Source organism: Barbatula barbatula, assembly GCF_947034865.1.
Source record: "Barbatula barbatula genome assembly, chromosome: 10".
Lineage (NCBI taxonomy): Eukaryota > Metazoa > Chordata > Actinopteri > Cypriniformes > Nemacheilidae > Barbatula > Barbatula barbatula.
The window spans coordinates 20,883,221-20,908,733 of NC_136773.1; the positions used below are offsets into that span (position 1 = coordinate 20,883,221).

Below are 25,513 nucleotides of genomic sequence, written 5' to 3' on the forward strand. Positions count from 1 at the left end.
GTGTTATGTTATGTCATTGTACTTTTTTTGTTAATTCATCAATGCCGATGTTAAATTTAGACAGTCAAAAACAAAATGAGAAATTAAAAATAAAAAAATTATTATGAATACAAAATTATACAATTAAATCAAATTATGTTACGAAATAAATATAAAAATTTAAAATAAATTAAAATAAAATAAATAATAACATTTAAGTGATGGGTTACTCAAACATGAAAATTCTGTTATCATTAACTCAACCTCTTCTCATATTAAACCTGTTTGACTTTCTTTCTTCCGCAGAACACAACATTCATCTTGAAGAAAATTGGTAACCGACCGGCACCCATTCACTTCTACAGTACGGACACAAAACCAATGCAAGTGAATGGGTGCCAGTTAACAACATTCTTCAAAATGTCCTCTTTAGCGACCTGCAGAAAAAAGTCATACAGGTAAATAACGATTACAGAATTTCTATTATATATTCTAAATATTACTTAAAATACGTAAAAACTTTGTCAGCATCACATTCAACTACAATTTCCAATGCACATTCATGCAGACGTTAGTCGATGAATACAAAACTATTTTCTATCTCTCCCACAAATTTCCGGCTTTCTCCATAAGTGCTGCATCTCAAGGCCTCTTTAGTTTCGAAAACAAGCACCAATCACTGCCAAATCCTAAAAGGATCAAGTTAACTGAATTAAAAACTCTTCAGATAAATCACGGCAAATGTAAACATCATAAGCGACAAAATCTCTGTCAAACTGCCATTCTGAGGCTTTATCAAATTTGTGAGGGATCGGTACGCAGTGCATTAGTACACATATCTGATAGCGCTTTATATAGCATCAGAGAGACTTTTTATTGCAAACGTGCTGTTTATGACACAAACTATAGAAGCGACCATAATCCGTGGCGCCAGACTCGTATATCAGCAGCGGCTGTGTCTCTCTTCTGTCAATGTTTAATTCATTAACTTGACTATTCATTTATGGCCTCCCACTGAACTACTGCTGAAAATGCTGATTGTGTCTTACTACTTTAAACTACGGCCGAATAACAAGGAAAAGTTTGTTGTCTGAAACCGTTCACAGTGGGCTTTTGTGCTCCGGCTCAAAGTCGGAGAGCATCAGGGTCTCGTGCAGCTATAATTAACATCTCTTTACCAAACATCAAACATTGACAAAGTCCCTTTTTACTGCAAACTGCTGGCAGAGCAGCGCCGGGATAATGAATTCAGACATTACCGGAATGTTAATTGCGACCGGCCAATCTCAGTTCTGCATGCAAATGTATCATTTGCATATGACTGGAGAGAAAACGATCCTTGAAACTATAAGGCCGATTGTTTCGCGGGAGATTCCCTAATTTCCAACCGCACACGGGAAAACCAGACGCGAAAACGTGATGGATGGTTGGGCGTATAGCGGCGCAAACCGGGTTCGGTGCAATCGGAAAGAAAATGACTCACAGTTCAGCCCACGCTGATTCCCGGCCCCGGTGGGGAGGGGCTAATGTTCACATTTGAGTGACAGCCACTGTGCACATCACTGCCGGAGAATACAGCCCTAATGTTAGCATTACCCTTCACTGATGACAAGTTCATGAACTGGAATGAGTGGCAGTAAGCGTAATGATCTGTGTGAAGACACATCTGAATTTTTCAATTAATTACGCCATTAAAGAACATATAGCATGTCTGTTCGTGTTAATACTGCATTAAGAGTAAGCTATGTTTTATTTAAATGCATCATTTAAAAGTCAATGCCACAACTCGAAAGGATGAGGCTATAGATCCCTGCTGAAAAAAACAATAGAAACCATTAAAGATGTTATAGTGGTTTTAATGGTTTTAAGGGGATTTGCACTGGCTTTAATGGAAACTGTAATGGTTCTACTGGTATTTGATGGATTCTATTGGTGGGATGTTAAATCTTATTGGAATATTGCCCAAAAAGGAATTTTGTGATGGTTATAAAGGAAAAAGCTATTTGGTTGTAAGGGTTTTCTAATGGAAACCATCATTTCTGTAATGGTTTATATTGGGGTTCTATTTTTTTCAGCAGGGATTTTGCGCTACAAAAACAAGCAACAACTCAAGTTAAATTAAATTGCAGAAAAAGTACGCCAGAACTGAGGCTTTGGATAAAAAGCTAAAGTAGAAATGAATTGAAGTTCTTAAAAAGAAATCGAGTTAAAAAGTAAAATGTGAATTTGAAGCACATTCTGACTAATCTTTCATTTTGGTTCCAATTGTGCTCAGAGTTAAATGAGTAATGGAGTTTCTGTAAGATTGAGGTAAGATCAGAGTGTGGATGTTGTGGAAAGGGTGATGAGAAACTCACTGTACAAAAATATTCCTTGCCTTAAATGTTTATGTTGCTTTAAATATAGTGTAAAAATGTATTAACTTGTACGTTTAAGTTACATTTGAAAATGTTATGGAGTTAATGGTTGGGGTTTTAATAGAAACTACAATGGTGTCTAGTGGTATGTGATGGATTCTATTGGTGGGAATCCCAATAGAAACCATTACAGAAATTCTAACGGTTTACATTAAAATACCCTTATGAACCATTAGCTTTTTCCATTAAAATCATTACAAAATTGCTTTTGGTAGTGTGTTTTGGGCATAATTCCAGTAGGATTTAACATCCCACCAATAGAATCCATCACCAGTCGAGCCATCCCAGTTTCCATTTAAACCAATACAAACACATTTAAACCACTTATTTAATGGTTTTTAAATGTTTTTTTCTATTGTTGAAAAAAAGCACAAGAAGAGAGATGAGATAAATGAGATGAAGCAGGAGGCAAGTGTGTGGACAGTTTAAAGCCTAAACCAAAGTCATATCTCAGGCAACCGTTTCTCAATAGGCTTCCAGAGACCGTGGTGAAAGCTGGCAATGTGCATCGTATTCGTGACTCGGTGAATGTCCATCTACGGAGCTTCACTAATGGTGCCAAGTATCATTCAGTGACCATTCTAAAAACACCCACCCTGCCGGACCTGAGAGAAAATTAAACAGACACTACACAAGCCAAACCCAAAGTCAGGAAAGTCTGTAGTTCACTTCAGAGATACTGGATCTTTAAATACACAACCAAACTCACAGAAATTGAAGGATTATGCAAAACAAGAATCACCTGACCTTGAAAACAGACTATTTACACTGTTTTGCATCACACAACACTGACTCGATGAGGGATTTAGGCACAAGCCTACTTACAAAGGAGATAAGAGCTAAATTTGATCTAAGTGAAAATTATTTGAGAGGAAATCCACCTTAGCTATAAACCCATCAGCAAACTGAAGACTGAGACGTTTCATGTATTTGTTTGTCCCATAATGCTTTGGGCAAATGCTAGATACTGTATATGCAAAGTAAAGTAAAACTGTATTATTTTACCCCGGCCATCATTGAAAAATCATGAAAAAGTTTATTTAAGATCCAAAACTTTACCTATTGTTGCTTGTGAAAACAGTTGCACTGTGTGTACGATATTAACTATTGTACTGGATAAATGTACTTTTGCTTTCCTGTAAAAATCAGGCATAACTTTGCAAAGTGAAATATTATCGACTTGACTTTGATACTACATTCTCTCATTAAAGAACATTTATCATCCACAGATCATTTCTGTTTATTCAAATGTTCAGTGTTGTCCCGCCTGCGCAAGATTGTCTGTGAATGAGCGTCAGACGGCATGGAGAAGTCAAGGACGCTAAATAGAAAGCCTACAACCTGAAGTTGCATATTTTGCTGCCTTCGGAAATCAACCCGGAAATAATTCATGAAATGGTTCTCTTAAAAGATACTTGTAATGCTTTAATAATACTAAATCATGAGTAACATTAATGTTACTAAATACTTTTAATGTAAGTAAATCTAGACGTTACTTTCGGGTTTGTGATGGGAAATACCCCACTTCGGAGGTGTCTTGAACGCAGTATTATAACTACAATGATGTAAGAATATGTTAATTAGCGTTTCACATCATGAAGCGCCACAGTTTCACAAAATCCTATAGCAGAAATGCCGATGTTTATCTCTTTGTTAAAAGGTTGTTCTTTAGTGTTCAATAAAACAAAGAAATGTATAGAGGTAAAAAATGTGGGAACAACTTGAGGGTGAGTAAATGGAAAGTAAGAAATGGCTATTAATATGGTTCTTTGGAGAACCATTTTAGCACCTTTGTTTCTTTAAAGGTCAAGTGAGTAATTTTTGGGACGATCTACTTATAGAAATGCTGTATAATATACATAACTGTGCCTTCAGATGTGTATAATGAGCTTACACAATGAAACGTTATGTTTATTTACCTTAGAATGAGCTGTTATCTACATACACCTCGGGTACCCTTGCATGTAATTCGCCATGTTCTGTCAGCTGTCGTAGTGTTTGGAAAGGGAGGGGAGGAGTGGGCCGTTGATTGCAATTCACATACTTGCCTCTAGATTTAACTGACTGGACCTTTAAGAGTTAGTAAAAATTAGGATGTACAATATTTACAAATATTCATTGAGAATAATTGTTTATTTCTGAAATATTTTCTTGTAAATAAAAATACATCATAAGGTTTAAATGAAAAAAGGAGCAAAGAAAAATAAATCAATCATATTAACAAAAAAATCCAAAATATGATTTTAAATTTTTTCCCACGTTATATTCACAACGAAGTTGAATGATTAGAAATACAATTTCTATCGCTTATACGGCAGTTTTCAGTAATCGAATCACAATGTTACACTATAGAGATATACAGCATGGATTGTCAAGAACTATTTCACAACACAAAAAATCCAGACACAAAACAAGTATGTAACTCTAATCACTCATCCACTGTTCACAAGTTAATATTAATACACTCTTCTTACAAGAAGTTGATGGAGAACAGTGTGGACACAATTTATCCTCCCCACCACCCTGTTACTGCTATTGGCAGCAGCTCTGGGGATTAATTACAGTGAAGATACAGCGACCACTGGAAGCAAAGATTCTGCTCTGTTGTGTGATCTCAGCTGTATGAACCCAACACGCTCCTCAAATAATTAAAGACATTAGTCTATGAACAACAAGATCAACAAAAGCTGTTACGCAAACACAGCATTCATCAACAGGAAGCAGGAAGTGAGTTTTAATTCAGACATCCAAAAATCAATCACGGAAGAAATCAGAATGGCAAATACGATTAGCCAGGCTCGAGTACGAAAACAAAAGCAAGATAAAGTGGCGCTGCTTCATGCTAAGAACGAGCTCATAGAAACCTTAAGCTACACTCGCATGGCATCTGAATGAATAATTCCATCCCAAACAAAGAGTTTTCTTGTTAAATGAGTCATGCAGGCAACTGCGGCAAGCAGATTTGGGGAAGGCCAATTAAAGACATTTAAGAAAACCAGTTTGTTAGAGTGCTCAGAATTCACTCAGTTGAAATTGCTTTTACTTCATATATGAAATGCAAACCTTGTAGCTGGAACAATAAAGTAAATCACAGGCTTATATAGTCACATTAACGGTATACATTTTTTATCGTATTCTCAAAATCCTTCAATACATACAGCCCCGGAAAAACATTAGAGTGTCCAGCATCTGTTGAAATTTAACAGAAACAAACCCCAGAGATGACAAAGTCATCCATGCAACATGCAAGACTAAGAGAATGCAAAGATGCAACGTGATCTGAAAATACAAGTAAAAACAATATTGTGCTTTTAAAAACTTGAATGTGAACTTGCTTTCATTGCAGCATTAAAGATATGCATTGCATTTTTTTGTAATATTGACCGGTTTGTCCCATTTCAATTTTCTCCAAATAAAGAAATATAAAACAAAAATGGCAAATATAAAAATATATTTGCATTTGTCATTTAGTAGAAATGTTATAACTAGATCGCAGAATGAAAAAAAAAAAGTTTTAATCTTAAATGCGAAGGCTGGGTTTTGCGACTTAAACTGACTTTAATGGTAATTGGCGATATCAATAAGTTATCAGTACTTAGATTTAAATGCTAGTTTTGCAGACATGGAAATAAATATGCTAATCTTCCAACTCAGCAATATTAGTGAAATAAACATTCACATTAACAGAGCCCACACAATAACGTTTGGAATTAATCAAACAAGTAATCAAATGTTTATTTCTACTTTTTATTTAACAATCTAATTCATAACAACATGAAACTTGCTTATAAAATAAAACAGATTTCAACATTCAAAACGTGCCCATACATATCAGCGCAAGTGATGGCGAGGACGAGACGCGAAATACAGATATTCACAAAACTACTCGCATTAAGAATCCATTCGGGATCAAAGAACCATATTTTCTACCCAGGCATAATAAATAATGAATTAAAAAAACAAAAAAATATTTTGGAGTGGTCTTTTTTTGTGTGGCTTTATATTGAGGATGCTGTACCTAAAGAAAGTTTCTATAATTTATGTTTTCATAAAAGACCAAGAAAAGTTTGATTTCTCAACAACCGCCCGTGGGTCCAAAATGACATCATAAAGATATTTATCTAATGATGCATTTCTGTAACTCTAACTATCATATGTGGTTTCATTTGAAAACTAAGAGTCTCTATTTTCTGGCATTTTGGTATTTATCACACAAAAATTACTTATTTAGGCTGAAATTCATCATATCTCCTTGTCATAGCCCCTTTAAAATCATGTATGTTTATATTCATAATGGTCAAATATGTCCAACATGTTCAAGTTATAAATCAAATGAAAGTTCTTATTCTACAGAATATAATTGGATTTATTTATATTTTACCACAGATCTAATGCAAGTCGAATGAATTATGTTGTATGATCCATCGAATATCTAAGCTAATAACTGCATCCCACCACTACACTTAACCACGAATGCTACATTATCTTTTTCGTTAGGTTGTTTTCTACAAAATAAGTAATTCGTACCTCTTTTAGTGGTTTTAAAAGTTAAATATCTGCTTCCATTGTCTACCGTCAACGCGCTGCTATAGTTAAAAATTCAAGAAAATATCTGAACCTCTGTTTATCCACATGAGATACATATTGAACAAAAGCTCAAACTCGGACCTCTATGTAGACCCCTCATTTGTCCAAATAGGTGAATCAGAGGCTGAGATATGGCAATGCTCAACAGAGGAGGCGGACCAAAACACCAACAAGCAACTCATGGATCTCAAAACCAAGTTTCGCTTGTTAAATGACCTTTCAGATGTGATACATGCAATTTTGAGAGGTTTACTGTGAAATTACACATTTCTTTTTTATATCCCTGTATGTGGTTATGTGGTCTGTTTAAAAGTGGGTATGCCAAATTTTAAAAAAGGACACTTGCGTTGCTTGGAAAAAATAATTGAATACAACCCTTTTTCATAGGACCGACAACACACACAATAACGTGTATCACTTTCAACATTGTTTTGTGAAATTTTGAGGGGTTTCTTGGAATATGACACTGACATTTTGTATTTACACCACTGTATGTGGATATGGTGTGCATTTAAAATTGGGTAAGCCAAATCCCGGCGGAAATTCAAAAAACGGCCCCGAGTTGAAACATGAAACCTGCACACCTTTGGCATACTCATTTCCCCAAAATATTAAAAATCCTATACTGTTATGCTCGATGGTCAGAACAGAAAGAAAAAAAGACGTTTCTCTCATGAATCTGCTCTGAATTGTAAAAGCTCTGGTCAGCGGTCAGTTACATGAACAGATATTGTTTGTCAGAGGTGAAGGCAGATACTGGAAGATCTCATTTGAAGTCAGGTAGCAGCGATCACAGGGCAAATAGAGATATAGTTGGGTCGACCCTCACCTTTCAACAACACCCACATGTTTACACGACACCATGATCAGGGTCGATGAGGGTGAGCAAGATCAGACAGCTAATACATCAAACCAACCTCCCCCTTCCAAAAAATGGAGGATGAGGAAAGCAGAAGGGATTTCATCATTACAGTCAGGATCGATCCCGCCAAACCCAAAGTCCTGAGAGCAGCACTTTGCTAACATGCTATGCTAAGCACTGAGGATCCACAGCATCATAGCCGAGAGCCAATTCATTCATTTCCTAGTTCAGGTCTCTGCCTCACTGGTATACAGAACATGTCTTATGATCAGAACTCTGCAGTAATTACAGTAATGAAGTGTGTATTAGACGAGTAAACATCACAGACCGATATTCAGGCCCATATTTCGCCCACCGTGGCTCACTAACACCCTTCACGGTGACCGCCAAATACGACTGAAACTGGGTCGCGGAATGCCACATATTCAATATGCACGGGAGAGAAGATCTTGGGATGTAGAACAGAGGGAGCGGTACAGTATGTACTGTATCGACGTGGGCCCGTTTTAAACGCTCGCCATCCTCCATCTTTCCACGCCTCCACCCCCTCCGGGCTCTGCTTGTTACAAGCAACCCACAACCAGGTCACCAAATGAAACCAGACTTATGGTCCCTCCATCTCTCTCTCTCCCTCATAAACACAGTCTTGAGAGCGCATCCATAAGCTGGCAGAAAAACATTGGAATCAAGTGTGAGATTCTGTTTGATATATTCACACTCGTCCAGAACTCTCACTTGTACATCTGTTGTTTATACTGTTATGCAGTAAAAAGTTTAAATTCAATTAAAAAAACGATATTTTTTAAACAATCACTTATACTGTATTACACACCTCATATTTAAAGTGAACAGTTTATTTTAATGAAATGTAACAGTGAAAAATTGTCTTGACAGCAAAAGCATACATTTATATTATAAATATACATTCATGTAATTATATTATAATATACTATTGTAATTTAATATAATATTTTATATATTTATATATATATATATGTAGGTATTCGACTAATAAACTGTAAATATATCAGAAAAAAGGTAGGAAAAACTAACAATGACAATAAATCTCTCTTTAAAATAAAATATTATTAAAATAATAAAGTATTATCGTTGTTAAATTTGAATATTGTTAACAGATTAAATTTGTTGAATGAAATACATTTTATTGTTATCTACAAAATTGTTGTATTTATTATATTAATCATGTTAATTATATATGACCCTCGACCACAAAACCAGTGTAGTTTAATATTTTATAAACTGCAATGAAGTGTATTTAATCCAACACCTAACATAATGTATACAGTACATGTAAACAATATGACACACACGGAAGCTCCTAACATGTGTATCTCTGCTAAAGATAAAATATTTGCCCACTTTATCAATTCTTAAACATTCCCTGATGCTTTATATTTTAATTCAATGACAACAATAAAATGTTTAGCTAGTTTAGCTTCCCTGTCAGAACTGTATATGATAAACAAAGCTTTATACTTTATCCACGTACAGCCAAATCTCTTATCCCATCTATTAGTAATGCATCTCTCTGTTTAAGTCTCTTTAGCACATGTAGCGTTTGTGCCTCACTGCTCTGCTGCACCGTCTGCATTTGGCACCTTCCATAAACTCGGCGACTCGCTGTGAAGCGAAGCAAATCTGAGAAGAACTTGCATGCCTAATCCTGACCTTTCCATGCATACGACCTCCATAATGATATTAGCACAGGGATCTGCACCGTGGACATCAATTACCTCCACCGGAGGGTTGTTAAATGTGGGGGCTGGCTGGACACCCAGACTGGGGTAATTCAAAGAGGTCCCTGGTGGGTAAAATCTCTGATGCCTTGACTAACAGTGTTATGACTCTTCACCTGACCCTGTAAAAGATGATAAGACACTGTCCAAGAGTGACATCCTGAGATTTTGGCAGTTCTACTCAAAGACCACAACAAATGAAACCGTTTTCGACTGAACTGTACCATTTAAAATGTTTAGGTCTGGTGTAGAAAAATCACTACAAATGTGGAGGTAGATTGGAAATGCTGAACCATACTATAAAAAATGGATAAATAAAGTCAGAATGTTTACACAATCGTCTAAATTTACTTTTTAAAACATGTGGTAACATCAAAGAAATATAACTATTTTACTCTATATAATACGCTGGACATGGCTTTTATCAACACACAGACAAAAAAATCCAGAGATTCACCCAAAAATGAAAATTGTGTCATCATTAACTCACCCAGATGTCATTTCGAACATGAATGACTTACTTTCTTCTGCAGAAAACAAAATAAGTCATTTTGAAGAATGTTGGTAACCGAACAACGGCAGTAGCCAGACGTCTATTGTACGGACACAAAACAAATGCGAGTCAATGGTTACCGCCGTTGTTTGGTTACTAACATTTGTGAAATGACAATGTCGGTCACAAATACACTACGCTCTACGTAGTTGCTCTGACAGTGGATGAACATGTTGTTATATGTAAAAACATGGCTGTGCTGATCTCAGCTGGGCTCCTGAGGTGTTAAGACCCCTGAGAGCGCCGTCTCTCGTGTGATGTCACCTGGCTTTGCTGCCCGTTCTACAGACGACAGAGACACAGCCAGACAGTCTGAACCCTCCCTGTAAAAACATGACAAGCTAACTCCGTTGATGCGAGCATTGTCTTTAAATGAGTTCAACTGTGGACGCTCATGAAGTCTTCACTTCAAGTGAGATTTATTCACTGCGAGTAAGTGATGGCGTAAGAGATTAGCACTTTAATTAGCACCAAGATTGTAATGTGCAAACGTTTGTAGACTAAAACAACAACAGATTTTTTTCTCGCAGGCACTAAAGTGATATACTGTAGATCTGAGGAAGGTATTCAGAGAATTATGAGTGGAATTTCAAACTTACCCTCGAACAAAACTACCATTTGGCTTTAAAAGACTCGGAATAAAGTGCACAAATCACATGTACTACTACAATGGTGTTTTATGTTTCTTTGTTCTACATCTGCCACACTTCACTTCCGTTTCACAGAAGAACATCATAAACGTTTGAAAAGACATGAGGGTAAGGAAATACTGACAGAATTTTACTATTGCCATGTGATTTAAACGTGAAATCACACATCCTTTTCCTTCAGATGTACCTTATTCTTTCATACTTTTTCCATCTCACTCCTTTTGTTTTAACTGTGATATTTTATCACACACCTCTGCTTTTTTTCTCTTCTTACCTTATATACACCAGTAGCATTATTGTTTCATTAAACCGAACCCTTGTCATTAAAGAGAAAATTCAGACAAAAAAAGAAATGGTCATTTAGTAATGTTATTTTGTCTGTGAACTGTGCATTTTTTAAGGAATCTTTAGATTGATTTGTTCACAACCACATTCAAAAACACATTGTCCTAAGTAAACAAGTTCAGAACTGAAATTTCAAGGTGCTATCACTATAACATACGTCTCCATGTCAGTCAAATTTTTGCTGATTGTGTTTTCGTTGAATGACCGGTCTTAATATACAGTACACTACACACAATAAAGTATTATACCTGTGAGCCTTCTGTGGTCCCATGTCTGTCTTCATTTGTTTGTTTGTTTGTATTATTTTGAAGTAAGAAATTGCAAAAATAAATATATTAATCCAAAATCGAATTAGTATAATGGTTTCAATTAAACATCCATTTAATATGAGTGTAAATGTAATATGACGACACACTAGAACAACACTAAAACAAAAAAGGAAAATCTGAGAGATGAAGAACATAAAAAGTACGAAATGATTCGGAGTGAAATAACCTCGGATGGCTTACTGCAGCCTCAGTTTTCAGCAAATGTGAAGCGAGATAATCACAGATTCTTGAGACTGAAGTCCCTCTAAATAGGGTCTTTAAGACGACAATGGTATGGAAAGAGAAGACGGAGAAATAAGAAAACATTGTCGAATCAAAACTATGAGAACGCACAGAAAAGTGAATCTGGAAGATTTAGGGAGTGTATTGGTGCTTGTTTGAGAGGGTGAGAGAGAGAGAAAGAGAGAGAGAAAGAGCGAGACAGTGCACCCAGCGAGGAGGGGGAGAATGTGTTAATACACAAGAACACTGCATCAAACCAATGCACTGCTCTGAGCGGGATGCGTCAGCAGTACATTCACGTTTCAACTGAAGGACGAAAGGAGGAGAAAGACTCTGCCGCCTGTAAGCCCGTCACACAGAGAGAAACAGAGAGAGAGGGGGGTGAGCGCTGGAGGTGAGGACCACTGCTCTTGCCACTGTCGCTGTAGATGGTCTTCTCAGGCACGTGTGCACATCTCTCTCTCCCTCGTGTGCTCTACCGCTGCCCATCTCCCACTGCAGAATTGCTGCCAACCCGCAGCCTCGCAGCCAGAACAGGCGAACTGCCACAACTTACTACCTCAAAACAAGGGAAAAATCAAGGAATACCGCAGAATCTACAACAGGAGGAGGGCCAACTACGGAATCCTCCACAAGGTACCTCTCTGAAATTAGCCACGCGTCACGCGGCGGCATCAATCCTCTTTTTTCCTGACACTGAGAAGAGAGAGCAAGGAAGCCAGAGTGAGAGTGAGAGAGAGAGCGCAAGAAGCAGACCAGCGAAGGATAGAAAGAGAGAGCTTCACCACCGCCACGCCGCTGTTGCTGCCGCTCTCCTCCCGTCCTCCACCCCCTTCCCCCCCTCTGCTCCAGCAACACCACCCCCGAGCCCCCCTCCGGAGAAATTGATGGATTATTGCTAACTGTGCACACGGCAGTCCGCAGCTGCTACAGCGACAGACAGGAGAGCAGAGCGAGTTAAAAAAGCAAGACGGAATGACCGCAGTGTGCGTCTGTTAGCCTTTTTGGATTCATCAGCGCACGGCATATCGGCTAAACAAGTGTCGTGGGGGGTAGACGATGGCAAACTGAAAAAGAAAAAAGAAAGCAGGTTAGTATTTAGCTTAGAGGAAGACAAATCTTTGAAGACTTTGGGATACTGCTCCCCCCTTTTCCAGTTTTTTTTCTTGTCTTGGGTTCAATTGTGCATGTACTTTGGACATGGAGTCTTGTGAAGATTGTTCGGTGGTATTCAGCATTGCCTTCCAAGGACAATCAATGGGGAAACTGAGAGGAGATCTTTTTCAAGCTGACTGGATCCGTGCACCTGCTAAACTGACTGGGCCTTACCCCTTGAACCAGTTTCATTGAATGCTGCTTCTCTGTGGAATTAACAGGGGCCATTTTGTCAAATCAGTTTATGATCTACTTTACTTTTCTAAGAGATATAGCTAAAAATGTTGCAGTGAGTTGGAAGCATGAGCGAAAGGTGCTGGAGATTGGCTTCAGCATAACGGATTATATTAAGGACAGCACCGAGCTAATGAGGTAGGTGTCATACATTTTAACATACTTATTCTGTTTGTCAGCTTTTTTCCCCATTTCTCCGCTCATCTTTTTCTACCCCCCCATCTCTTCCTCTCTGTGTTTAACACAGCACCATCCTGCACTGTCGATGGCAAACAGATGCAGTGTCTTGCTCAAACCAGGGTAGGGCCACTGTTCTCCGTTCCCCAGCCGAATCCCCAAGCGATGTTGAATTATGAACGCGCCACATCATGAGTCTCTTGTGGCAGGTAACTGTGCACCGTGCCTGGAACGCAGCCCTGCTCTGTGCAGTCTACCTCATGGTACGATCGTGGAGTGTGCATGCCACCCCCTCCGGACCACTGACCTGCCCTGCCGTCTGCTCCTGTGGTAGCCAGTTCGTTAAAGTGGTCTGCACCAGGCGTAGCCTGGTTCGAGTGCCCCCGGGCATCCCTGCCACCACGCGGCACTTAAACCTGATGGAAAACAGCATAGAAACAATTGAAGCTGGCACATTTCAGCATCTCCGCCACCTGGAGGTGCTGCAGCTGGGCAGGAACTCTATTCGACAGATCGAGGTGGGGGCCTTCAGTGGCCTCAACAGCCTCAACACGCTGGAGCTGTTCGACAACCGACTGACGGTGATTCCGAGCGGTGCTTTCGAGTACTTATCTAAACTACGGGAATTATGGCTCAGGAACAACCCCATTGAGAGCATACCGTCGTACGCTTTCAACCGGGTTCCCTCTCTCATGCGACTGGATTTGGGAGAGCTAAAAAAACTGGAATATATTTCTGAGGGTGCTTTTGAGGGATTATACAACTTGAAATATCTAAACCTTGGAATGTGTAACCTGAGGGAGATGCCAATTCTGTCCCCTTTGGTGGGGCTGGAGGAGCTTGAGATGTCAGAAAACTACTTCCCAGAGATAAAACCTGGATCTTTCAGGGGCTTAAAATCCCTGAAAAAACTTTGGATTATGAACTCTAGGATCACCACGATAGAGCGAAATGCGTTTGATGATGTCATGGCCCTGGTTGAACTCAACCTGGCCCATAATAACCTTAGCTCTTTGCCCCATGACCTTTTTGCGCACTTGAGTTATCTGGTGGAGCTCCATTTGCACCACAACCCATGGCGGTGTGACTGTGATGTCGTTTGGCTAGCCTGGTGGCTGAGGGAGTACATCCCCACCAACTCCACCTGTTGTGGCCGCTGCCACACTCCTGCTCACCTGCGTGGGCGCTATCTTGTTGAGGTGGACCAGAGCACTTTTCAGTGTTCTGCGCCTTTCATTCTGGACGCCCCAAGGGATCTTAACATCTCTGCTGAGCGGGTAGCAGAGCTAAAGTGTCGTACGGCCCCCATGTCATCCGTACGGTGGCTGCTGCCCAACGGAACGGTTCTGACACATGGCTCCAATCACCCACGGATATCTGTGCTCAACAACGGGACGCTAAACTTCTCCAACGTGCTGGCAGCAGATACGGGTGTGTACACCTGCATGGTGACCAACATGGCAGGCAACTCTAATGCTTCGGCCTACCTGAACGTGACTGCGGCTGAGCTCAACACTTCTAACTTGAGTTACTTCACTACAGTGACGGTGGAGGAGGTGGAGCCCACCTCACAGGAAGTGATCAAGCCAAAAACAGTAACCGCTTCCCCCTCCGTCTTTCAACCCGTTTTTATTTCCACACCAACCGTTTTACTTCAAACTCCCCGGCAGGTGTCTGTGCCGACCGAACGCGGAACGGTGCGCCCCCCTGCCAGTCTTGACGAGGTCATGAAGACGACGAAAATCATCATCGGCTGCTTTGTGGCGGTAACCCTACTTGCTGCGCTTATGCTTATCGCTTTCTACAAGCTACGGAAAAGGCACCAGCAAAGGAGCACAGTGGCAGCCGCCAGGACTATAGAGGTCATTCAGATGGAGGAGAACGTACCTACCACCCACGCCGGGACGAGTATACCGGGAGAAAGTGGAATGATTTTACCTAGCCTGAGAGATCACAACAGCACCTACAAACCCAGCTACAGCTCCTACAGACCAGCACACTCTGCTCCCTGGGCAGAGAACAACATTGGCAATTCCCTGCACCGCCCCCGCCCTACGACCATCAGCACCATCCCCGAACCCTACCTGCTCAAATCCCACACAAAAGAGAAGGTACAGGAAACGCAGATATAACGTTCTTTCAGCCTTCTCTTCTTCTGTCTTTTATTCTGTTCATCCCAAAAAACATGCAATAGAATGCACAACAGAAAAGACAGCAATTACTTTTGTACCCAGTGCAAAAACGAGACTGTTTTTCTTGTACATGCTTATACATAAATATATTAATATAAATATATAAATTAATCCACTATGGGAAGAAAAAAGAAACAGATTATATAAAAGTGAAAATGAATTTAAACTATTTTCTAACGTTTAACTCCTATTTAAGATGGGGAAATGTTACGATGCTGATTTGACGTTGCAAATGAAGAGCGATTTGTTTGAAAAAGGGGCAACCTGTGATTTTTAGACCATTCTGTATAGGATGCAGTAAAAAGTCCCATTTATACAGAGAGCACTTTCTAAGTCCATTGATCGATCCTTAAAGGCTTACCTTCAAAAAGCACCAAGAATTTGTATCGTGCCAAATGTTATACTTGCAATAAAAGAGAACGGCTAAGGAGATAGGAGAGACAAAACATTGCAAAACGCAGCATGGAGACCCAGAGAGAAAGGAGCTGCTGGATACGCAGAGTCTGCTGTTCTGCAGCTCCCAGCCAATTGGTTTTTGGGCTCCACCATAGTTTTGCAGCAAGCGTTTAACTTTACAGTACGATTCCAGAATAGGCACCCTGCTTGCTTTATGAGTTTAATCTACTGCTTATTACCCTGCTGTTCCTCTTGGTTTCGATAAATAAGATTGACTTATCCACCGACATTTCATTGAGTTTCATAATTTCAAACTTTTCCTATTTGATTCCCATCCTGTACTTTCTTTATATGATTTGACTGGCTTTTAGGGCTAATTCAGTAAATGCATTTTACTACATTACTACAGTTGCCTCAGATTCGTAGCGCAAGGGCTCGACTGGATGCTAGTTTTACAGACTTCCGGTCGCAGTGACTGGACAGTTTGCTGCAGGCTCACGTTAACATTGTTTCACATTTTCTTTACCGAGAAAGGGATTCAAGTGAATGTGTGCATTATGGACTTTCCTTTATGGAGATTGTTCAAACTGGGGTTTTCATTTGTCCTTATTTTGAGCAACACTATTTTTATGAGGAGTCTACAGAGGTTACAACAATAAAAAGAAAACATTTGGTTTGTATTTCTCTAAACTCAACTCCCACCTCTTGTCTTTTTTTCAAATGCGACTGTAGAACCACGTAAAAGGTTACAAAAAGGTACAGAATATAAAAAGCGTCTCTGTCCATAAACGTTAGTACAGCAAATAATCCTTATGCTGTAATACACTGTCAATACATGGTCAAATATATGATTACGTGTCAATAGCAAATAAATCTGTGATGGGTAAACGCACGTGCCATCAGTAAAGATGGGCATTTTTCACAGCCATCAGGCCAATTTTCCAATTCAGTGCATAACGACAGAATGTTATTCGAAATGTGATCTTGGCTCTTTTCTAATGAAGTTGCGGGTTGCCTCATTCAGGTAACAGTGTGCTTTAGTTGAAGCATATGATAAGAGGGTTGAGTGCGGCATTTATTACAATCCTTTATTGATCTGCTTAACTTCTGACAGCCACTAAATTAGAGGTTCAGAGAGGGAGAGAGAGACAGAGAGAGACTGACTGACAGTGCAGGTATTTGGACGAGTCAAATGTAAGGGTCACAGCAACGTTACTTTCCCTTACTAAGTCCTTTTAAATCCCCCAAGATATTATTTTCCCTCGGATGACCATCAGCACGTTTAAGACAAGAATTAGGAATTTTAAATCCTTAAAAAGATGATATCTGCCACCATCCTCATAAACTCAGTGTGTGTGAAATATTACAACAAGAGATTAAGCCATTTCCTTCCTCATGGTGCCATGCAAACCACAAGCATTTCAGGCTCCGGTGGGCATTGAAGTGCTATTATGCTGTACATTTTTAGAATGGAGCAGAAAGAAGGGGCAAGCTATAATCAGGGGCAGGGACATCTGCAGATCTTTGGCTACAGTGACCCAGTCAACTTTACCTCCCTCACACACAAACAATCTACAGCCCTTAGAGAACAGCCAGATCAGCGCGCCTCAGTGTCACGCACAAAAACACCTTCAGTGTTCATTATTCAAAAGGAAAAGGGCTTTATAGCACACAGTGGTGTTGCAGCTGTGGATGATGAGGCTTGTAAATTTGATCTTTAATGCCTTTAGGACTCATTCTGAATGGGTTGATGGGACATGGATTTTACAGCTTGATCATAAAGTCATAATGTCAGATTGTCATGATAATGCAAGAAGCACGTCTTTGGTTCAAGTTGAGGTATATTACAGGTCTGTGTCATTTCGTTTTTGCCAATTTTTATGGACGAAAGCAAAGCCTAATACCGCAATCTCTCTGAATAACAGTGGGGGATATAACTTGACGAATTAACCTTTAAAAATAGTTTGTTTGCAAATTCTTGTTTTAAAAAGTCTTTATTAGCTTTACAAGTCAATTGAACTTAAATTATTTAAACTGACTTCAAAATAAAAAAATTGTATAACTTAAAAAAACAAGGTTTAGTCAACTGGATTAAACTCGTCAGCTTTTGAACTAAAGTTGTTTGATAGTTTTACTGAAAGTGATGGTTCACCCACTCACCCTCTCGTCATTTCAAAATCTTTATGACTTTCTTTATTCCGCGGAACACGAAAAAGTATATTTTGAAGAAAGCTGGTAACTGAACAGCAACAGTACCCATTGACTTCTTTTGTATGGACACAAAACCAATGCAAGTTAATGGGGGCCAGTTAACAACATTCTTCAATCAATATCTTGATTTCTGTTCTGTTGAAGAAAGAAAGTCATACAGGTTTGAAATGACAAGAGGGTGAGTAAATGATGACAGAATTTCTATTGTATGGGTGAACTTTCACCAAGTTGATTCAAGTTTACAGCGAATGCAAAACTGCTACATTTTTTAAAACAAAATCAATTACAGTTTATATGGTTTTTTTTATGCAAAGCAGCCTTTTAGCGATGAGTTACAGTCAAAAAGCAATAGAATTCTTACAACGCCAGAAAAAAAGCTGTACCTTTAGCACCTGGTGTATATTCACCTGTTGTACCTTCAAAGATTAGACATAAATATCTTTATACATAATTTGACCCTAAATGGTACATTTTTGTATTTGAAAGTATGTAAGGGTATAGCAGGCCCTGAACACAAACAAAATCTTTAGGTCATGAACATTTCTCGACTTGCTAGGCTGTAAAATATTTAATCAGCTAGGAAGTGTCACTGTAAACACAATAAAAAAATCATCGTGAACCGAAGGTCATTGGACATTTTTAATGGGTATAGCATGTGCAAACGCCTTTAGTCTTACCCACTCTATCAACTTTTTTCTCATCTTTTTAGGACACTAATTGACTTAACATTATTGGCTTCCTGCGTCAACACCAGCACAGTGTGAGACTATGGAAAGAGGCTCATTTTTGATGGATTCTCAATGGGAGACTTATCAGTCGCACAATTATCCTGACAGATTTGAGGATCGCATTTTTCTCCCTCCCTCCTTCTGCTGACTGATGCGTTGGCTTTCTGTAGCCTGATAGATAGAGATGAGGAGAGAGACGGACCTTAGAGAGGAGAGCTCACCAGATGCTTATCAGTTAATGAAGTGTAGGTGCTGGATTGGGCTTTTCTTTCAATGGTTCTGGGTTTTGACGGTCATTTTAGCCACCAGTAAGTGCATTCTGGTGTGCCGTTATTACAGTTGTGAGGTTTCACAGGTTTCGAAGATTGGATCTTATGATTTGGCAACAGAAATAGGCAAAAACCTCCCATAATGCTTTGTACCCCCTACTGTAAACCGTACTAGAAAGACATATTTTCAACAGAGTAAAATTTTGAATGTGTTAGTTAACAAAAACATTCTTAGTTCTCAGTATACTTATTTTTGTCTATTTTATCTACATCAAAGTATCAAAATCTAGTAATATTAAAATAGATTTTGAAAAACAAGTGCAAGATCAAGTCATATATTCATATCAGTAAATATTAAGCTTTTGTTTGATCTTGTTAAAATTCTTAATTCTCATCACACCCCAAAAAAATGAGTACACTAAGGAAAAACATCATTAGCTTTTTTAATGGATCTTTTGACAAAAATAAAATGTATACTGTACATCATTCTGATAATTTGTATATTATACATATATTAATTTTGTCATAATTTATCATATAAAATGCATAAATTATTATAACATTTAATTTATAATAAAAATCATTACAATAGTCACTTTAAGTCCCCCTTGGAGATTTAGTTGAGTCCCCGAGTTCACTGAAAAAATATGAAGCCTAGTAGTGTTAACCTATTGTTCAATACATTATAGGAGCTTTAACAAATAGTCAAGGTAAAGAATTTAATAAATAGTATAGAAATATAAACTAATAACACATAGGTCATGGGTTTGCACCTGAACATTTATTCAATTAGCATTCAATTAGATTTACAAAGAGGGAGCTTTCAATATCATGCCATAAGAGCCAACAATAAGACAGAAACGGGTTTGGTTGCTGGGAGGGGTTACTCATTAAGATGTGTAAAGATAGTGTTGCCGTCAGCAAGTTATAATCCCAGGATGCTCGGGGGTTGTCCCTGTACATCGCTTTGCACTATATGTTAACTAAGCACAAAGCACCTTTTAATTAACAAACAATAATAATTTGCTTATCCAATCCAATATGGTGGACCACTTGAAAAGGAAACAAGAGCAAACTCTAAAGACAAAGAATGTTGCACCAAAAAACACACACTTGGATTAATCCATCAGATAAAGAAAATGTAGAGTCCTATCTCTATGCCCCAGGAACATCTAGACAAGATCCATAAAACGTTGAATCATATATCTGTAACATTTTTTCGAGGGATGTAACAACATTGTTCTGATAACCAGAATGAGCTGCCCTCCTCCATTTTTTAAAACAACCTGACAGCTAGAATTTCCTCCCATCGATTTTTGTTTGAGGACAGCCGGAGCTGTAATGGATAGATGTGGCGATGTTTTCTGACGGACAGACAAATTAGACGTCTGTCCAACTCCATTCTGGAGAAAATGAAACATGTGATTTGCTTGTATCTGCAAGATGCTTTTAACTGTTTAAGAACATACATTTTACAAAAGGAATCCGATCGACACATGCGGTCACCTTACAAACTAAAATTTGTGCATTTGTTGTATTACTCAAACCAAGAAGGCCTCTATAGTACAGAATCTGTTTGCTTGCTTAAAGCTTTTAGGGGAAAAAAAAACGGCAATAGCCAAGCGCAATAAGACTCTGACGACAAACAAACCAGCGGAGGATAAACATCCAGAGGGCAGAGCAAACCACGCCAGTGAATTCCCTGGTCTTCATGAGAACATAGCAACATAATTCTGTTTGACAAGGCTATATGAAAAATATATGAAAAAATTGATTTCTCAAGGTCCCTTCAAGGTTGTCATACATTTGAGCATAAGGAGTTATGAACCGAGCGCTCGCGGATAGAAATATGTCATGCGCAAGGTTAGCGCCCCCTCTGTTCGGCATCCACATATCAACCAGCACAATTCATGTCCGTCTACAGATGACAAATTCACATGTACGTTTGTTCATGGCCGTTTATGGTTGCTCCAGAAGTGACTACATTGTGCTTTGGAAGAATCACTAGAAAGTGATAAATTGGTCGGCCAGGCGTGGTTACGATTCAGTTCTATGGCACGAGAGGACTGAATCAGTTTGGATCTATTTATACAAAGCTCAGTGTAAATTCTACCAATGATTACTGCAAATAATCATGAAGGTTGTATACAACATTTTTTTTGTAAGAAAGCATTGAAAAGGGTTAGTGCTGCCAATTCTGTCGGGCCAGGTTGGACTAAATTAGACAAAATCAATAAAATGCCCATCTTTACTGTAAAATTACTACATTACTTTAATACACTACCAACTTTTTCTATCACCTAGAAAATACTTAAATTAGTTTATGCAATAAAATTATTCAAAGTACGAACTAGTTACAAAGTTAGCACAATACTTTACGCTTCTCATAAAATACGGAAGGCAATACTGTGAACTGAGAACCTCACTCTGTGTGTGTTAAAAAGCATTGGCTGACTATTAGAATCACACAGTGTTATTTGAGAACCACTCTATAGGTAGCAGTGGGAATTCAATCCACATTTATTACATCTATATTGTACGATACAATTTTACAATTCTGTTATTGTGTGTATGGAACTTAGCGTCTCCGTCACTCTCTCTTTATTTTACATCCAGACCACACATTACTGTCAATGTTACAGATGAGGTTTGAGATAGAGGTTAGAGATAGAAAGAGGGTAAGTTTCACCCTTCCATAATTTTCTTAACATTTCACAGTGTTGACTGCTCTCCACATAGTAGACGAGATCTGATCTTCAGAGTATATAACTAATTCATATACACTACACACACACATCGGCTTAGGGCTTATCACAACACACAGTCTCGTCAAATTGAGCATCAAAGATAAAGACATGTCAAAGCAGACCATGCTCCTGCATCATTTCTAGATAAAAAGGCATAGTTTTTTTAAAGCCTTGTATCATTGTGAAGTAAAAATATTGTTAACTGCACGCATCAAGACAAAGGTTACTGAATACAGTATGAATGAAGTAACTGTGTAGTATACACTTTTTTTAAATTTGTGAAATAAAACATGCCTAAGGAAAATTAACTATGGTTATACTATAGTTATAGTGGCCACAGTTTTTATTAGAGCTGTATATCGTTTCATCGTGATTGATCGCATCCAGAATAAAAGTTTGTGTTTACATAATATACTGTATGTCTGTGTACTGCGCGTATTAATTTTGTATTTATGAACACATACATGTATATAGTTAATAAAAATATAAACAAATATATATATATATATATATATATATAAAACAAAAAAGACATGTATCTTTATATTACAGACAAATATATATTGTTTTAAATGTAATTCAAATGATGTATAAATATATACATACATGTACATACTGTATTTCCAATATGTATGTGAACATACATTATATGTGTTTATGAATACGCATAGTACACAGACATATATTGTATAAACACAAACCTTTACTCTGGATGCGATAAATAATTTTTATTAGTAGGAAAACCATATTAACCACAAATTTACTATGATCTTACGACAATAACCTTAGTTTAACCATGGTATGTGCAGTTAAGCAATTGTAGTACTGGTACAAATGGTAATCGATCCAAATGTAAAAGTAAAAAAGTAATACTATAGTTTTACTATAAGAAAAGCAAATGAATCAATAATTTCCGTCCATTCATGTGTCACATGGAAATAAAAGATGGAATTTAGCATATGTACTGTACCTGATATAACTGCATTGTGCTCTATACAGCAGTATACCGCACATTTTGGCAAACATGTCATCCAATGCATATCCACATTTGTCAGATTTTGCAGGGCAGCTGAACGGATGGAAAAACATCAAATGTGGCAATATTGATTTGTGCTGTGTTTCAGTGTCTGCAACACTCTGAGCGCTAAAGTCAGACTGTTTCAGAAACTCGAACCACAGCGCAAATCAAAAGGCCAATACACATCACCGTTATATGGTGACACACACAAGAGCAAATCAATACAGCGCATGTGTGCGAGAGCAGGTGTTCTCAATAGTGTGCGGATCACGCTCTGCTGTATACAGTGGTGAGGTGCACTGCTTTTGTAAAGTCACCAGATCGATAAATTAATCTGAGCAGAGAGAGAGAGAGAGTCAGTCAACAATCTTTCCGTAAAGACAGAGACAAACATGGCTTCCAAATGAAGAAGCATATGAGCTAAAAAAGAAAGAAAGTTTCTCACAGAAACTTTAAAACCTCATTTCAGATTTTCCTTAACCATCAATGGATGCCAAAAAAGTATTACAGACACACGAGAGAGCGTCATGCTTCGGTCACAGTCAAATTCGTATTTCAATTGCACACCCATATTCAATACTATGAAGGTAATGAATAAACTAGAGTAGTCTGAAAGGGTTAGTTCACCTAAAAATGAAACTTCTTGAAAATAGCTTATGTGTTTCGCAGAAGAAAGACAGAACATTTGGAACAACCTGAGGGTGAACAATGACATAAGGCTGACGTTTTTTTCAATACAGTGATGAAAGAATGAATGATGACTGAGGCTGTCAGTGCCAGTGCCAACATATTTCGTGAGATGGAAGAAAGTAAATCATATGGATTACAATTAACATGAATGTAAGTAAAACATCAGTGGGTTTAGGTGAACTACACCTTTACATGACACTAAGACATTAGCAACAGTCACAATGCAATTTGTTCAATTAGTATTTACATTAAGTATAAAGAATGAGCATATAATATTTTTGTGACTGTTTTGTGCATGTTAATGCATACTTAATGCAATTAGGTTAAAACAGAAAGATGGAAATCAAAAAGGGGGAATTCATTTCTGTTAAATTTCAAACGCTGCTTTTCCACGCTTCGTACTAATCTTGCCTCACCAAAGTGGAAGAAAAAATAAGCCTCATAAACTGCTGGCTGCAAGAAAGCAGGATTGCAGAGCAAAGGATATTAAAATCCCAAAAGTGCCTTTTCTTTTGTCGAGTAGAGGGGATTGAAACAGTGAACCTGACAAACTCATTTAGCTTAATCCTCACATTTGGGGCCCCGGGAGAGTAACACAACCTCGCTCGCATGAGGCCCGGCAGCGCACACGACACGTTAGAAAAGCATCTGAATCAACATGACCTCCTTAGACGAGCGTTTATTTTCCTTGACGCAGCCGATTTCTATGTTTGTGTGGGGGTGAGCACTTTTTATGAGCGTCAGTAGGCTACAGGAGGGGAAAGACAAAAGGGTGTCTCAACTGATATTAATAGATATGGTACTGAGAACTTAATCGATTGTATCCTCCAATGTCCAACATTTTAATATTATAGTTTCGCTATACGTCGGGAAATAAATAAGTAAACACAATCGAAATATAAAGAGTCAACTGTGCATTAAAAGTTGATCTTAAAGGGATAGTTCACACAAAAATAAAAATATTGTATTATTGACTCATCCTCATCTCATTCCAAACCTGTATGATTGATTTTCTTCTTCAGAGCATGAAGAAAGACATTTCTCAATTTATCTTATTGTGCGCTCCATAGAAGAGTCATAAACAGGCTTTGAACTGACAAGGGTAAATAAAGGATGACAGAACTTTTAAATAATAAAGTATAAGGTAAGGACATTTCTCATAAACATCAAAAAGGGGCAAGTTACCACATGCATGTAGTACATTTCTAAATGAATCAATATTTACTTTATTAATCTTTACTTTTTTGCTAGTTTTGCAATTGTTATTCCATTTTTTAAATGTGTAATCCATATTGAACAATAACAATTAGGGAAAACATTTTAAATATGAGAAAAAACAGAAACATGCCCCAACCCTGCATTGCACTGTGTTAAATGAACTGGGTCTATTATTTATACTGTCCAGGGCAATAATCTGGAAATTGTTAAAAAAAACATATTTTAGCTTAGTTTTTAGGGTTTGTGTCTATAAAAATTGACTATCCACAAAAAACAAAGTGTGACCAACAACCCCTCATCTCTCCTGTTCACTTTTCCATTTACTAGCCTTACAACACGGCTTCATCCTGAATAAAAGCAATTTGATGTTTAATATTAATGTATTATTTTCAAGATACAATATCGGCCACTTCTGAATCACACTTTAGGAACGTCGCTAGTCATCCCTACATAGTGCACATAATCATCTAGACGATGATCGCATCAGCAATCGGATAGAAGACGGTGAACTGCACCCATCCAGTCTGAATGGGAGATTTCCGAGCAGCGCTTTATTAACAGGCATGTAGTGCTACTTCCATGACTGCTCAAGGCAATGTCCCATGCTAAGGTTGTATTTGCAATTAGCCTTGATCCTTTTGGGATCTACAGCAGCGGAGGCCTCGATGACATTCACCATGGCAACAGACTGTCCTTTATGACTAGGTTAATTAGGCCCTGGACTGCCTGACTTCCTCGTGAACTTTGCCATATTATATGTGAAGAGTTCATCTGCAA

General features: G+C 38.2%; 1 protein-coding gene across 1 annotated transcript; it reads left to right on the plus strand.

The window, feature by feature from the left end:
- Positions 1–13,455: 13,455 nt before the first annotated feature.
- lrrc4.2 (leucine rich repeat containing 4.2) lies at positions 13,456–15,399 on the plus strand (the record flags this gene model as incomplete). Its single annotated transcript, XM_079465438.1, has 1 exon — positions 13,456–15,399. The coding sequence occupies exon 1, from the start codon at positions 13,459–13,461 to the stop codon at positions 15,397–15,399; it is 1,941 nt and encodes a 646-aa protein (XP_079321564.1). The 5' UTR covers positions 13,456–13,458.
- Between the last annotated feature and the right edge of the window lie 10,114 nt (positions 15,400–25,513).